The 16,181-nt window shown below is 49.3% G+C and overlaps 1 protein-coding gene across 1 annotated transcript in view; it reads right to left on the bottom strand.

The window, feature by feature from the left end:
• Positions 1-204: 204 nt before the first annotated feature.
• LOC144783387 (uncharacterized) overlaps positions 205-16,181 on the bottom strand; it is a 166,045-nt gene continuing 150,068 nt past the window's right edge. Inside the window, exon 5 of the mRNA XM_078662385.1 lies at positions 205-1,055. Within this exon, the coding sequence (XP_078518511.1) occupies positions 205-1,055 (851 nt within the window). The remainder of the gene's footprint in view (positions 1,056-16,181) is intronic.

Here is a 16,181-nt window from a genome sequence, read left to right as displayed (position 1 = left end):
CGCGAGGAAGGCAACACAAAGCGGAGATAATCTGGTCTGCAACGGATGGCTTAATTACTAGCCTCTCAAATAGCCTGTGTAGAGTTACATTGATGGGTGAAGTCTGCAGCACTTCTGCAATGTACTGGGTCTATCCAATGTGGATGCATAGGTCAGCGCAATCATTTATGTGGTTCCTTAATCACTGTAGTGTCCCCGGTTAGCTCATTCATTAACTAGAGGACCTTTTTGTGCTGTAACTTTACCTGAATAATACACATGCCCATCTCCAAGCTGGTGTAGTCTTACCTGAACATCCACTTGCACAGCTTTCAGCGGGATGCCTCTCCGGATCTGTTCTAGTAATCCAGGCTGCTCCATTTGCTTTTCACTGGCTGTCTCACGGTTTTCTTTTAAACACCCCGATCTTTCTGACTGGGATGGGTTTAGAGGTTGAGGAAGCAGTTTGGAGTTATCTGAAGCTAAATGAGTGATGGGTGATGGAAACTGCATTGTAGAGTCAACTGGAACTGAATGAATGCAAGGAGGAGAGGATGGTGCATTGCAGTATTTACCAATGGTGGAATGGTTACGCTCTGGTGATGGAAGTGGTAGGAGAGTGGAGGGCTCAAAAGTATTGAAAGGGGGTGGAAGTGATCGAGCCAGAGGATCCAAGTAGGCCTGATTTTTGACAAATGGAAGTGGTGGCGGTGGTGGTATCACGGGGATCCAATCATCTGCAACACAACGTAGAGAAGGTGGAAGCGGTGGTGGTGGAGGAATGTAGACAGAATCAACGGCATCATGGTTACTACAGGAAGAGGCTGTTGAAGACTGGGCAGAATTTGAAGTGTGACGTTCTAAAGCTTGTGGCAGTGGTAGAGGAGGGATCGGATCAGAAGCAACCTCAAAATTATCAAAGGAAGGTAATGATGGCGGTAGGGGAGGGAAGTTAATTGAAGGGCAGAGATTTAACGTTCGAGGTGGCAGCATCTGTGCACTCATAGGATCTCGCGAATGGTCTGCACAGGATGTTTCCGATGGAGAATGACGGGACCTCGATTCAACTGATAAAGCTGGAGAGAAATGAAAAACATGCTCACGGTCGTCAGCCAAAGTGGAGAAATATTTTTTTATTTGAAAAACAAGTCTTACAGCAAGTAGGCTTTGAACCACATTGATCATTTAAATTCTATACTTTACCCTTACTGGACACATTTGTGCTAGTACAACATGTGAAGTCTCTATAAAGGATGCTGTGTCCTGTACTATATTATATTAATTAATGAAGGCTCGGGTAAAACAAAATGATTTTGTCAGGGCTTTCTGAAAATTATGTGAATGCACAAGTCCTGAAAGTGATTTGTGTACAACTTAAGCCGTTATTGAATGTATTGTGTACCTCCGCGGTGGGAGGCAGGACCCCTTGTTTTAATAATTTAAAGTGGGCACCCCATCAACGCCATGAACTCAGGCTAGAGCTAGTCAAATACACCCCTCAAAGAGCCATGCAAGACTTGCTGTAGTGTAGACTATGTAGAGTAGTAGAGCCAGTCCCGTTTTCAGTTTGTGAAGAGGAACCATCCTACATTTCAAGAAACTGGATATTTCCTTGAAGGATCTACAGCGGGTCCATTGGTTTACTCAGAGCATGGGAAAAGCCAGCTTTCAAGTCATTAGATAAATGTGTGAGAAAGATTGTGTTGGAGTGTCACTACATTTTAGGAGTGTCACTACATGGATTTACCAAATCATTGTGGGACAGGTTTGGTACCCACTAGGAAGGACCCACTAGGAAGGACCTCAAATACAGTATTATTCGGGAAAAGCTTGCGGCAAAGGGAATTGGGGTATATGAGAGAAATAGAGTTTGCTGGTCAGGCTAGGATTCACATAGTTAACAAGGGTAGATTAATTGAAGAATAAGGTGTCAGCAATACAAAGAAGTGAAGCCCTACCCTTCTAATGCATCAAAAATCAGACATACAGAATCGACTCTGAAGGGACTGTGACTCTCAATCTATTGATAGTATTAATCACATTAAGCTTGTGTGGATTTTGGAATCAAGGCTATGACTTTCGAATGTTGGAACCTGGTGCTTGATTCTTAAGTGAAGAGAGCCAAATAAAGGGTGCTCGGGGAGCAGAGAACTCACCTGTAGCTGCATTGAGGGTGCCGGGCCCAACTAACTGATAAAGAACCAGTATTTCCCAAGTCATTTGGCAAGTCTGTGCATGGGTTGTACAGTGAGTCACATGACCCAGTGGCATTTTCCAGCATCCATTCGAACTTGAACCAAGGATGGAGAGACTTATCCAGGTTACGCAACTACATTTAAACAGGCTGCAGTGAAGACTATTGAGTTATCATGGAGGGGCGAGCTCCTGTCTGGGAAGTAGAGGCTTTCGGCTGGTGTCTTACGGGATAGCGCATCTCATTGTTTGATGGACCCCTGCATTACCTGTTGGCGCACTGGGGTTACTCTAGATAGAATGTCAAAAACGATGGTGGAATAGACATCCTTCCATCTTAGTTAGAATACTCCCTTATGTGTAAATCTTAACCTGACCAACATTTTCCGGGGGAAAAAAAGTTGATCCATCCCTTAATCTGTTTAAAGTTTCACTCTCTAGTAGCACTCATTCTCAGTCATCCTAGGTCCAGATATTTCCCCAGTTCGTTAACTCAATAGTGTCGAAATCTAGACTTGCCACTTAGGCAGCAAATGGCCCCAACCTTTGCCTCATATTCCTTATAGACTGTCCAGGCAGAGTAATCTGGAATCTTCTTTTGCCTTCCTTCTGTGTATGGGGGAGGGGAGGTCGGCTTTATCTCACTCTTCCAAAAATGCTCCATTACTACTGCTCCTCAGTTTGCTGATGTTACATTGCCACTTCTATAGCCCTGCTACGCTGACCACTCAATCTATAGGCACTCTTTTATTTGCATTATATACTCAATTACGAGTCCCCCGGTGGTTGGTGCAATACATCTGATCTAGTCCTTCTACTGCCTCTTCCTGCTTGAGGGGTGTACTTGACATTTCCTGCCACCCGGTGATTTCTGGTAGTTGGAGTTTATCTGAGCTGATCACAGAAGCGGTTAGCACTAACCTGTGGCATTCTTAATCTTGGGTTCACATTTTCATGTTGAAAAATAATCTTGTAAACTCCGGAAAATGTGATGATCGTCGTTTGTTCCATGAAGCAAGTCTCCAAGTTAGGTGTGTTAAATGATGTGGCTTTTGATAATACTACATCAGAGGTTTTCCTCATCCAACAGTATTTTGTGAATGAGGAAGCATACAATGCATGGTCCTGGCATGTCCATTCGTGAGAGAAGGCACGATGACAGGAAACTGCTTGTGTGCTTAGTAAGTACATGAAAGTCTGATTATCGATAAATATCTATTGCTCCATAAATTTTGCTTACATCCTTGTTCTTCTAGCGAGAGAGTAGCCTGAAAACTAAAATACCCCCTACTTTGAGCCAAAGCTCTTCGGGCTCCAAGCAAACAAAGCAAGTCATCACGACCGTTCCCCGAAGAGCTCTCTTATATCTTCCATCCAAGCATCTATCCATACATTCCTTCATCCTTCCATCTACCAGTTCACCTTTAGCATTCTGTCATCCATAATTCAGTCATTCACCATTCCTCCCGTCCACTCATCCTTCTCCAAACCGATCCATCCAGCTACCTACCTATATATCCATCCTCTCATACATCCTTCCATCCACCCTTTAACTCATCCATCCACTTTCACTCAGCCATCCACCCACCCATCCAGCCACTCACTCACCCATCCAGCCACTCACTCACCCATCTACTCACCCACCCATCCTTTCACTTCATCCATCCATCCTTTCATAAATCAATCCATCCTCCCTTTCACTCAATCTTTTCTCCCATCCAACTATTCAATCCATCCATCCTCCATTTAACTCATTCTATCCATCCTTTCACTCAGTTATCCATCCTTTCGGTCACTCATCCATCCTTCCTTCCATCCACCCTCTCACCCATTCATCCTTTCATCCACCCTCACTAATCCATCCATCCATCCATCCATCCATCCAGCCTCCCTTTCACTCATTTATCCCTTACCTAGTCATTGTATGGCCAAGCGGAATTGGCATTGTGCCCGCCCAACAGAACACAAAATCTGTTTCCTCTACCATAAAATCTGTTTCCTCTACCACTGGAGGAACAGTATCATCTGTACTTCTACGCTCACGTGTTGGGGAACAACTGGATGGAGACAAGTTTGCATGAATAGTTCTCCACCACGCTCATTTGGCCTTCAGCTTTTCCAAATCTGTGAAAGAAGCTTTTATTTTCTCCCTTAAACTCCGTGAGCGTTGGCTTAATTTCTTCCACTCAAAACAGCTGTATAGCAGCTCAGCATTACATTAAATTATTTTGGGATATTGGCCAGGTGACTAGGAGTAACTCCAAGATGCCCTCCACCAGGATGTGCCTGGGGGAACCGTTTGTTCTTTGGGGTCAATGCCTGTCCTGCTTATTGCAAACAATTCTGAAAAAGCTGTGGTAAGTGGTTTGGAGCGGTCAGTTAGCCACCAGAGCCCTCTTTCTCATTGCTGGGAATCATGTGTTACTTTGCAGGCAGAGGCCTTTCTAGGATAATTTGTAAACTCACCCCTCAGTCTGGCTCTGCTTCAGTTTCTCCAGCTTTGCCCCCTGTCCACAGAAAGAACTTGCAGGACAGAGGAAGCAACTTTGGTGGAGTCATGGAGTAAACTGGTACTTACAAACATGGTCTCATGTAAGCTGCCAAATACCACATTTGTTGGCAGAGCACCCCTCCACTTTGACATCTGTCCAGATAATTTAGTTGGTATGAACAAAAGCAGTACTTAAGATTGCAGCAGAGCAAGCAGTTTTGTTTTGCCTTCTGTGGATATGTAGGCTGTGACAAATGAAAATATGGGGAGGCTCAGGGGCATAAGAGGACCCCTGCAGTGCAGATGTGTTGGGGAGGAGGGAGATATGAATAGAATGTGTGCGTGTGTGTGTGTGGGGGGGGGGGAAATCAGTCACTTTGTATCATCACCCTGGGTAGGTGTGTTGGAGAGCCACATACATGGAAAGATTTTTCCCAGACGTGTAATTACGCCCCATGGCATCCAAGGCAACCCATGTGCATGGCGGTGGAGGGGGACGGAAAGGGGGATCTCGCTTCAGTAAGCTTACAATGCTGCTGAATAAACTGCACATGGGCCCTGGGTGCAAGGGAGATTCTCAAAGCTGCACAATAATGTGGTTGAGGGCTTAGTATCAACTTGGGTACGCTCTCTGGTGGGGGATGAATCTTCTTAATCTGTATGGACATGTTAAGAGACAGGGCACTGGAAGCTGCACCGCTTGTGCGAGCTGTGCAGCAAGTAAATGCAAAAAGCATCGCTGTGCATACACCAAAGTATTGTCCTTTTCCCAGATCGCGTGGGGAGAAACACAACGTTCACAGACCATAGTGGTAAACACCGGGTTAAGCTGTGCTTGAAGGTAAATCAATCAATCAATCAATCACTGCATTTATATAGCGCACTACTCACCCGGAGGGTCTCAAGGCGCTTGTGGGGGGGGGGGGGGGGGGTCTGCTACTGCTCGAATAGCCAGGTCTTGAGCTGCTTCCTGAAGGCGAGGTGGTCTTGGGTCAGGCGGAGGTGGGTCGGGAGGGAGTTCCAAGTCTTGGCGGCCAGGTAGGAGAAGGACCTTCCTCCTGTGGTGGCTCTTCGGATGCGGGGAACGGCGGCGAGGGCGTGGCTGGTCGATCGAAGCTGGCATGTGGGAGTGTAGAAGTTGAGGCGGCTGTTGAGGTATCTAGGGCCTTGGTTGTGTAAGGCTTTGTGTGCGTGGGTGAGGAGGCGAAAGGTGATTCTCTTGTTGACCGGGAGCCAGTGCAGGTCTCTCAGGTGTCCGGAGATGTGGCTGTGTCGGGGGATGTCGAGGATGAGTCTTGCTGAGGCGTTCTGGATCCGCTGGAGTCTCTTCTGGAGCTTGGCAGTGGTTCCGGCGTAGAGGGCATTGTCGTAGTCCAGTCGGCTGGTGACGAGGGCCTGGGTGACCGTCTTCCTGGTCTCGGTGGGGATCCACCGGAAGATCTTACGTAGCATGCTTAGGATGTTGAAGCACGACGAGGAGACGGCGTTGACTTGTCTGGTCATGGAGAGGGAGGAGTCCAGGACGAAGCCCAGGTTGCGTGCGTGGTCTGTTGGTTTGGGTGCGCTGCCCAGGGCAGGGGCCCACCAGGAGTCGTCCCAGGCGGAGGGTGATGATCCCAGGATGAGGACTTCCGTCTTATCTGAGTTCAGTTTCAGGCGGCTGGTCATCATCCACTCGGCTACATCTTTCATCCCTTCGTGTAGGTTGGTTCTGGCGGTGGCGGGGTCGTTGGTGAGGGAGAGGATCAGCTGGGTGTCGTCGGCGTAGGAGAGGATGTTGAGGTTGTGTTGGCGTCCGATGGCCGCAAGGGGGCTCATGTAGACATTGAAGAGGGTGGGGCTGAGCGAGGAGCCTTGAGGAACGCCGCAGATGACTTCGGTGGCTTCTGATCTGAACGGGGGAGGCGGACTCTCTGTGTCGTTCCGGCGAGGAAGGAGATGATCCATCCTAGTGCCTTCTCCTGGATTCCGACGTTGCTGAGGCGCTGCACTAGGGTGCGGTGGCAGACAGTGTCGAATGCCGCGGAGAGGTCCAGGAGGATGAGGGCCGCTGTTTCTCCGTTGTCTAGCAGGGCTCGGATGTCATCGGTGGCTGCGATGAGGGCGGTCTCGGTGCAGTGGTTGGCCCGGAAGCCAGACTGTGAGAGGTCGAGGGATCCGTTCGTCTCGAGGAAGGCGGCCAGCTGCTTGTTGACGGTCTTCTCGATGACTTTGGCCGGAAACGGGAGGAGCGAGATGGGGCGGTAGTTTTTGAGTTCGGTGGGGTCCGCTGATGGTTTCTTCAGCAGAGCGCTGAGTTCGGCGTGCTTCCAGCTCTCCGGGAAGGTAGCGGTGTCAAAGGAGGTGTTGATGATGTCCGGTAGATGGGGTGCGATGACAGCGTCGGCCTTGTTGAAGACGTGGTGGGGGCAAGGGTCGGTTGGAGATCCGGAGTGGATGGAGTTCATCGTGCGTATGGTCTCCTCGGTGTTGATTGGGGTCCAGGCGCGGAGGGTGGTGGTGGGGGGCGTTGGTGCGTCCGTGGGGTGCGTCGGTTGTGTCTTGAAGCTGTTGTGTATGTCTGCAATCTTGTTGTGGAAGTAGGCGGCGAGGGAGTTGCAGAGGTCTTGTGATGGGGTGATGTCGTTGTTTCCGGCGTTGAGGTTGGAGAGCTCTTTGACGATGTTGAAGAGTTCCTTGCTGTTGTGTGCAATGTTGTCCAGTCGTTCCTTGAATGCTGTTTTCTTGGTGGTGTGGATCAGTTGGTGGTGTTTTCGGGTGGCGAGCTTGAAGGTGGTCATGTTGTCTGGTGTTGGGTTTCTGCGCCAGGCTTTCTCGAGGGCTCGGCAGTTCTTCTTGGAGGTCTTGAGTACGTCGGTGAACCATGGGGCTTTCTTGCTGCCGGGTCTGCTAGGCGGGGTCCTTAGAGGGGCGAGGTTGTCTGCGCAGTTGCTGATCCACTTCGTGAGGTTGTTTGCGGCCTGGCTGGGGTTCGTTGAGCTGGCGGGGGGGTCGTGGCTCAGGGATGCGGCGAGCTGGTCGGCTGTGATCTTGTTCCAGCTTCTGCATGCAACCTGTTGCTGGTGGTGGTGGGTCGTGTTCTTTCTGAAGCTGAAGTGGATGCAGCTGTGGTCCGTCCAGTGGAGTCCGGTGGCGTGGCTAAAGGCGATGTCCTTGCTGGATGAGAAGACGGGGTCGAGCGTGTGTCCGGCATAGTGGGTGGGGGTGGTCACCAGCTGCTTGAGACCGAGGTTGGCGAGGTTGTTCAGCAGGGTGGTGGTGTTGCGTCGTTGTTGTTCTCCAGGTGGAAGTTGAAGTCCCCGAGGAGGATGTAGTCAGCGGAGGGGAGGGTGAGCGGGCTGATGAAGTCGGCGAAGTCTTCGCTGAATTGTGTGCGTGGTCCCGGGGGTCTGTAGATGAGGGTGCCTCTGAGGGTGGTCCTGGGGTCGGTGTGTATCTGGAAGTGCAGGTGTTCAGCGGTTGTGAGGGTGTAGTCGGTGTTGGTTGTGATGCGGATGGTGTTCCTGTGGATGATGGCGATGCCTCCTCCGGTCTGGTTGCCGCGGTCCCTCCGGGTGATCTTGTATCCGTCCGGGATGGCGATGGCGATGTCGGGTGCTGAGGAGGCGTTCATCCAGGTTTCCGTGAGGAAGGCGACGTCTGGTGATGTTGTATCGAGCAGGTTCCAGAGCTCAACGGCGTGTTTGTGGACGGAGCGGGTGTTGAGTAGGATGCACTTCAGGTGGTTGCTGCTGGTGCTCGGCCTGGTGGGTGCGGGTGCAGTGCAGGTCCGGATGCAGGTGAACTTGCAGGAGTGGCAGCTGAAGGGTCCGTGGGTGCGTCTCGGGGTGGCTCGGTAGCATCCCGGGATCCGGCCGGCGTTGAGTGCGTTGAGTTCGATGGCGTCGTACGTCCGGCGGGAGGGCTGGTGTCTGCGGGGGCCAGGGGTTCTGGCGCTGGGCGCGGTCCAGGCACGGACGGGCACAGACGGGCTTACCTTTGGCACGCCCGCTGCGCGTTTGCCACTCTGCCATATGTGGAGAGTGGGGGGGGCAGAGCGAGGGAGGAGCAGCTGGGAGGCGGGAGCGGGGCGGCGAATTGGAAGGGCTGCAGAGGGAAGGGGGCGGGGCCGCAGGGGGCAGCGGCGGGGAGGTGGCGGGAAGCGCGGCAGGGGCTGGGTGCGACGAGAGGCAAACAATCACAAAATAAAACAACACGGGGCACAGGGAGAGAAACAGAAATTAAACAAGGAGCAATAACACAGGGGAAGTACAATCGGAATCGAAAATACAAACGCAGCGCAGGCGGGGCAAGAGCAGTAACAGCGGTGGACCAGGGTCACAGCTGCGGGCAGCGGCGGCACTTGGCGGGAACGGGGGGCAGCCTGGGCTCACTCATGAGGAGTGTGCGCGGTGCGTGGGGGTGACCGGCCCAGAGGGACAGAGGTGGGATACGGTTCCCCAGCCTAAGCCGGTTTTCAATTGGGCAGAGTGGTAGAACCTTTCTTCTGAAGCGGCGCAGGGCACTGCCCAACAAGGTGCCTTGGACTAAAATGCACAAACTGGCAAAGGTCGCAATTGGGATGTATGACGTTACAACGCAGGCTATTACAACGCCTGCCTTTACAACGCGGTTTTTACATCGCATACCATTACAACGCATAGCGCTTTTAGGTGCTGGATAGTGAATAGTTTAATTTACTATTCCAACTCTAGTCCCCGTGGACACTAGGGAAGGTTATTGGATAGTAAATTAACCTATTCCCCATCTTATAGCGCCCCCCAGAGCAATGCGTTGTAATAGTTTGCGTTGTAATGGTACTGCGTTGTAAAAGTTTCGTTGTAAGTGATGTTTACCTCGCAAGGATGTATGTCGTTACAACGAAGGCTATATTTCTGAGGGGTTTGATGCAGGCCACTTGAGGAGGAGATGGCATTCGGTGTACATAGGACTCGAATTATTGGAATCTGCAATAACATTTCCATAACTTAAAAAAATAAGAGCTTTGTTACAATAGATAACAGTTATTACTACAAGCCAAAATCTCAACCACTGAATTATGCCATGTGCGCAGAGCTCATGGTCACATATGGAGACTTCCACCTGTGCAGATGGCAGGCAGGGAGAGAGCTGGTGTCTGCTTTACATGAAGCGCGCACAAGCCAAGGGTATAGAGAACAAGAACTCTAAGCACGCACAGTATGTTGCGCAGTAAGAAGTGGTCACTTAGTATTGAAATTTCTTTAACAAATAACGAATATACACAACTAAGTGCACATAAAGTAAACAGAAGGCTGATTATTTGAGTGGTGGCCCCAATCTGGTAAAGGAAACACAGCAAAATAGGGTGAATTACCAATATAATTCTGATAAGCATCCTAATCTATAAAGCAATATTTGTCCTGTGCTGCTCATTCATGACATAGACCAGCCAGCTGGGATATTAGGGGCAGGGAGTTGCTGCATGCAAGGTCTGAGGCAGTGGGGTTGCTGTACTTAAAGTCTGTGCAGTGGTGCAGACTTTACCCCATGGAAAAGGCATGAATCAGCTTGTTTTTCTTTCCAACCCTTCTGCTGCTATTAAGGATCATGCAAAGATCAGTTCCGGCAAACAAGCTCAGATTTGTGCTGTACAGGGAGGGTTATTACTCATCTTCCATAGGTCAGGTCATTTAAAATATTTCAGATTTGAACAGAAGATGATGCAGTGGTGGCCTTCAACATTGAGAAGGTGTGACATGGGAGCGGAAGTTCAGTGTTCGTCCTCCCTTTCTGGGTTGGGCATTCTCGTACCCATGTGGCAACCATCAGGACAGTAAATGAGATTTCATGTGAATGGGTCTTGGAGAAGAGCGCTCGACTATTAAAGTGGTCCTCTATGAGGAAACAGTGGAGTTGCATAGGAGGAAAGTAATCAGCATCAGGAAATCGGAGGTCTTCTGGTCTTCTCTACAGCTGAAGACAATGCACTGGATAGTGCAGGTGGAAGAGGTCTGTGCCCTCGATTTCCTTACATGCGTTTTGGCGCATGGCATGCCAGATGCCTGTCATGTCTACACAATGATGAATCAGTGGTGGGCTTGGCTTTGGTCCATCTTTCCGTTGTCTTAATCAGGGCATCCTTGACTACGTTGCGTGTGAACTGTTTATTCTCACATTCCGCAGGCATCATGTTTCCTTCTTGTGGTGTAACTGCTGTTGGATCAGATGCTCGATCTCTTTCGTGAGTGGATAATGTTCTGGTTCTCTTCCGAGCACCCGCATCTGCTTTTACTTCCTTTTGTCTTGTCCGGTCGAGGGCAACACTGCCCTCCAGTTCAGGGTCATGTATACCAGACAGTACGGCACTATCTGACGAGATTGTCTTGGTTTGGTTCGGTAACTCATTTGCGGCCTCGTGTTGTCTGGCGAACTCTTGGGCTATCTGTCCAGAGGCATGTTTCTCTCTCATCCGATGATGATCTCTCACTACTGACACGTCCGGCTTTCCTTGCGGAGTGACTGGCTGGTTCCTTCTCAGCCGGTGACTAAGGTCCACTATCTCTGTTTTCCTTTTGTAGGACCTTTGAGTCAGCCTCGCGGACCCCTTCAGGGGTGACGGTGTATGATCTATGTCTGGATATACTTGTGACTGACATGACAGGTTGTCTTGTGGAGTGACTGAGTATTCAGAGACCTTAGTGTTGGACATGTTGCTCTTGACGGGAAGGATGTCCTTTGGTTCCATGGTGCGTTCGGGTGGTTGACGCCATGGCTGTTGTCGGAACCATGACTCGGTCGACTCAAGGGATTGGACAGACATGCTTTCTGAGTCAGAGAAGTCTTTTGTCGACTTCCCGGATCGGACAGACGCGCTCTCTGAATCAGAGGAGTTCCTAGCTATATTCTTTTTAAAACGTTCCTTTGAGAGTGTATCGAGTAATGGATTTCTGAAATGAGTAGGCCGTGACACGTTGTTCTTTGACTCAGGGTTGTCTTTAAGACGCTTCTCTGAGAGCCTTCGTCGACTCGTCTTTGACGTTGTTTCATTTGAGAAGGTGTTCAACAACCACGTGCTTGTTCTTTGTGTTTGATCTCGAGGTTTTCCATCTTTGCCCTTCTCACATGATGTCAACGACTTCTTCTCAGTTTCTTCGTTGTCACGGGTGCCATTGATGCGTTGGTCTTTTCCTGTTCGTCGTTGGGGAGGATCAGTTCGTCTTATGCGACCTATTTCTTCTTCCCACTTACTTGGTGCTCAGACACCTATGACACGGGTGTGATGTGTTCTCCTGCTGGATGTTCCCTCGGACTCATCTTCACAACTTGGCGAAGAGTGTTCCTGCGCCGACTTCCAGTATTGACCATGTTGATCTCTTCTTCTATAGTTTGTCTTCCTTACCCTCTTGTTGTGCAGGTTGCCATCTTGTCCAGGGGTGCGATCTGTCCCACTTGACGCTCCCTCCTCGTCAGACTTTGAATGACACCTTGAGGGTGAAGAACTCCTTGGGGTTGTCCTTTGACTAGTTGACTCGGAGGACTCCTTGTCACTTCTTTTGTCACTGTGTCTCTCCCGTTGTCTTTTCACTGGTCTGCCTTCCCTCTCTCTCCTTTTCGTTTTGTTTGTTTCCTGAGATGTGTCTGTCCATGCATCTTGACATTTTGCCTTCAGAGCCAGGTCCTCTGATCTGTCTCTTGCTTTGACGTGCATTCCAATTTCAGCCTTCCTAATGATTTCTTCTAACGACCAATGCCCTCGCAGGATCTTGCGCTTTGTGTCGGGGTCCAGGTTTTGCAACCGAGTGATGAAAGTTGGCAATGGTTCGCCTGGTTCCTGCCGAGCTGTGATGAAAACGATGCGATCATGATCCACATCTGCTTGTGCGGAGAGATGGGCACATAGCTTCTCCTGGAGTCTTTCATAGACTTCGGTGTCTTCTTCTGAAAATGTTCTGATTGGGCATCGGCCCGCAGGACCCACCAGATGGAGGAGTAGCATTAGACATTTTCTCTCTCTTTGTTCACCATTGGCGTCCAGGAAGTCACCCAATGTTGCCAGCCATTGGTTCCGTTTGAGACACAGACTCCAAGTATCAGTCTGCACCCCTGGGGGTGGTGCTTTCATGCAGGGGTTGGACCGTTGTGCTACTCCTTTCCCCGCCATGAGAGGAGGATTCTGACCGATTATATTCGCAGGGCACGGGCTGTTCACTCGGCTTCTCGTCTTCTTAGCTGATCCTCTTTAGTCGAGGCCTTCGGTCTGGTCACTTGCTGGGACGTTGATAATCTTTGCAACCATCACAGTATGCGTCAGTGAATAAAACTTAGATTTCTTGCGGTCCGAAATGTCCACCACTCAGCTGCACTGTGCTAGACACAGGGCTCCTTCTCTTTCGAGTCACATGTTAGTGGCGGGTGGTTACCGACTCTTCTGCGGTGATGCTGGGCACGTTTGACATCTTCGTTCGTTCAGGCGTTCCCTTTACACTAGTGCAAATCCTCCCGTTACTTCAGTGTATGTTGTGCTTGTTTCTGGGGCTGTCCTTCGCAGTCTTGTCCTCTTCAGAATCTCATGCGATTCTGTCCAGCAGCTCTTCTCCCTTTTACGCTCTTCGGTATGTGTTCACCATCACCTTTACCTGTTGCTTGCGTTTGCTTATGCTTGTTTTCTTATTATGCTCCTTGCATTTGCTCGTGATTATCTGTGTCCACTTGTCGCTTCTACCTAGCTCTTGCATGTGTCTGTGCTCGTTTCTTTTCCTCACTTGCGTTGGCCAATGTTTGTTGCATCGCTTTTGTAGGTGCTCGTGCTTGTTCGCTGTTTCTTCCTTGCACTGACTCGTGCTTGTTCGTTTGTCGATGTTCGCGCATTTGCTTTTGCCGGTGCTTGGTCCTATACCTTTGCCACTGATTGTTCCTCTAGACTTGCCAAAGCCTGTCCTTGTATTTCACTTACATTTGTCACTGCTTGTTGTACTATTTCTCTCCTGTAGTTGTCTTTGCTTGTGCTTGTTTCTTAGACTGCTTCTAGTATTTGCATGTGTTTGTTGCGTCACTGCAACTTTCTCTTGCCAATGTTTGTTTTCATCAAACTGGAGACTGCCTGACTCTAAAATGGCCGCCTCAATTCTGCACAGGGGGTGTCCCGAGAGCTGCCTGACTAAGATGGCCGCCGCCTCCGAGCTCTCGCTTCACAACGAGGCTTCAATTTCGGTCATTCAGCCTTCTGGACTCACCGGCAGCTGGTCTCCAGGCAGCGTTCTCCAGACCTTTTTCCAGACCTCAGATTTACAATCAGGTGAGGCTTGGGGTGGGCTCCCACGGCGTCTCACAAGACTCCGCGCTCGATCGGCGACTGCGTGCCAACACTCACGCATCGGGGGTGAGGTTTTCCGACGTCGGAGCCCTTCGAGCTCTATCTCGAGCTCCACTTTCGTCACGCTCGTTAGCGCCTGTCAGCAGGTCCTCTGGGGCACTATCTTTCCCTTGGGCACTCTTCACTACGTTGGGGTGCAAGGCAGAGTCGGGGTGAGCACCTGAATTCTGTTCCGGTGGGGCACGCCAATTTACACGCATCAAGCGTGAGTTGCGTTTTTGGCGCGATCGAGCGTTTCTCTTCCTCCGACGCTCGTTCCTTCGGCTCTTCGGGTCCCTTTCAATCCCCTGGCTTTGGGGAGAGGGTCCTTCGCTGTTGGCCTCTCTTCTTTAAGCGGCAGCACGGCTCCACACAGCAGCATTCTCCTTCTTTGAACACTGCTCAGGACAGGGTGCTCTCAACAGGGTTCTGTGGGCACTGGGCATGCTCATTCCACCCTCGTCGCCAGTTGTCATGTCTACACAATGATGACAGAAATATCTCATGTATCTAAGAGAGCTTTATTCTACACATCCTTCATCATCCCTGCCCCTACTCTAACTGCCCTAGTTCCTGTCCCGGGCTCCTCCCGTTCCTGCTCCTCCCTTTAACTCCACCCCCCAACCACTAGACTACATCACACAATCCTACAATGCCCAGGGTCGTCTTCAGGGAACTGGGTCAGTTTACGGACTCTGCAGGGAGGGATAGCGATGAACAAGAGTGCAGCTCAATGCTCTGGCTGTCAAGAGAGAGGACAGGGTAAGGTGGGCCGGACTTGGATTTGGCAACACGGATGCAGCATTTAGTACCAAAGTGTGATGAAATCAAAATTATGAATTGATTGCTGGCTGCCATTGAAACTTGGCACTATGCATCTTTGAGAATAAAGGACCCTCGTGTCTCATTTGTGTCTAGAATGTCACAAATATGGCAATAGGTCATAGGAAAGATACTGAAGAAAATCACATTTAATCAAAATGCCCCTTCATAGGGTGCACAGGCTGTTTTAGGCCTGTACAGAAAAGCTGTTAACTGGGTGGGTGCCAAGAGGCTGAAAACTGAGGAGGGATTTGGCTGAGAATGATCAGATTATTAAAGGTTCTGGGATGGAGCGGGAACACTTTGTTCTTTGCCAGAACCATACAAGATTGCTTTCCTGGAAGGACTCTGAAGCCTGTGGCACTTGTGAGGTCATTGCAATGATTAGAGGTGGGGTCATTGCTTTTACTCGTGTTACATAGCACTCTGCAGAGCCATATGGCACAACCCACACATCAGTGGTGATGGCAAACATAATCTGAATACCACTGTTTGATAGGTAGTGGGCAGGCGCACTCAGACAGACTGGTTAGATCGTGATTTAAACTTGTAGTGCAAACACCAATTTAGAGAAAAGTCTGCGACTGCAATACATTGGCTAATGGCTACCCCACACATCATGCATTTACTTCACTAGATGGGTTTTAAAAAAAGCAGATTTACTGACTGGGATGTCAACATGCCCTATAGTAGGAGTTTGAGGGGAAGTAGAGGGTAAAGTTTAAGGGCAACGTGTTATATTTCCGATCCAATTACCTCGAGTAAAGCAATCTAAATGTCTTAAGACAAAACGAAGGAAAAACAGGGTTAATGGAAAATTAATGAAAATAGTTTAAAATAAAAAGGGGAGTAGAGAAGGTTTTTTTTTTAGGCGGGCCGCATTGGCAGAAGGATATAAAGTATTGCTTTAGAATATAATGCATCTATTAGATAAAGACATAGGACATCATTTTAAGCACTCCGTAGATGTAAACTTCAAAGCAGCCTCTCATAGTAGGCAGAGTGATACAGCCAAGAGCATGCGGTGAAGAGAGGTTCTCTTCTGGGTGGAACCCAAACCCACTACATAGATAAATAGATTAATGAACAGGGGGAACAGGTAAGCAGACACCAACGCTATCAAGCCAGACGTAAAAAAAGATACGGCACTAAAAAACACACACGCGCAAACGTAGAATTGTAGATAGCAGAACACTGCCATCTACAGACAAAAAATAAATTAACACTGGGCGAAGAAAAGATATTTCAACCTATTAACTCCCCAAATAAATAGAAACAAGCAGAATCTGAATTTAATGCAAGATTAATTAAGAAATAATGATCCTAAAATGAAAACATAAAAAGACCAAAGAGTATATAGTCTGCTTAACTGTACATTTAAAA

The sequence above is a fragment of the Lissotriton helveticus genome, chromosome 9 (assembly GCF_964261635.1).
Source record: "Lissotriton helveticus chromosome 9, aLisHel1.1, whole genome shotgun sequence".
Classification (NCBI taxonomy): Eukaryota; Metazoa; Chordata; class Amphibia; order Caudata; family Salamandridae; genus Lissotriton; species Lissotriton helveticus.
Note: the sequence above shows the minus strand (reverse complement) of the source record. Positions and strands in the feature narration are given on the sequence as shown.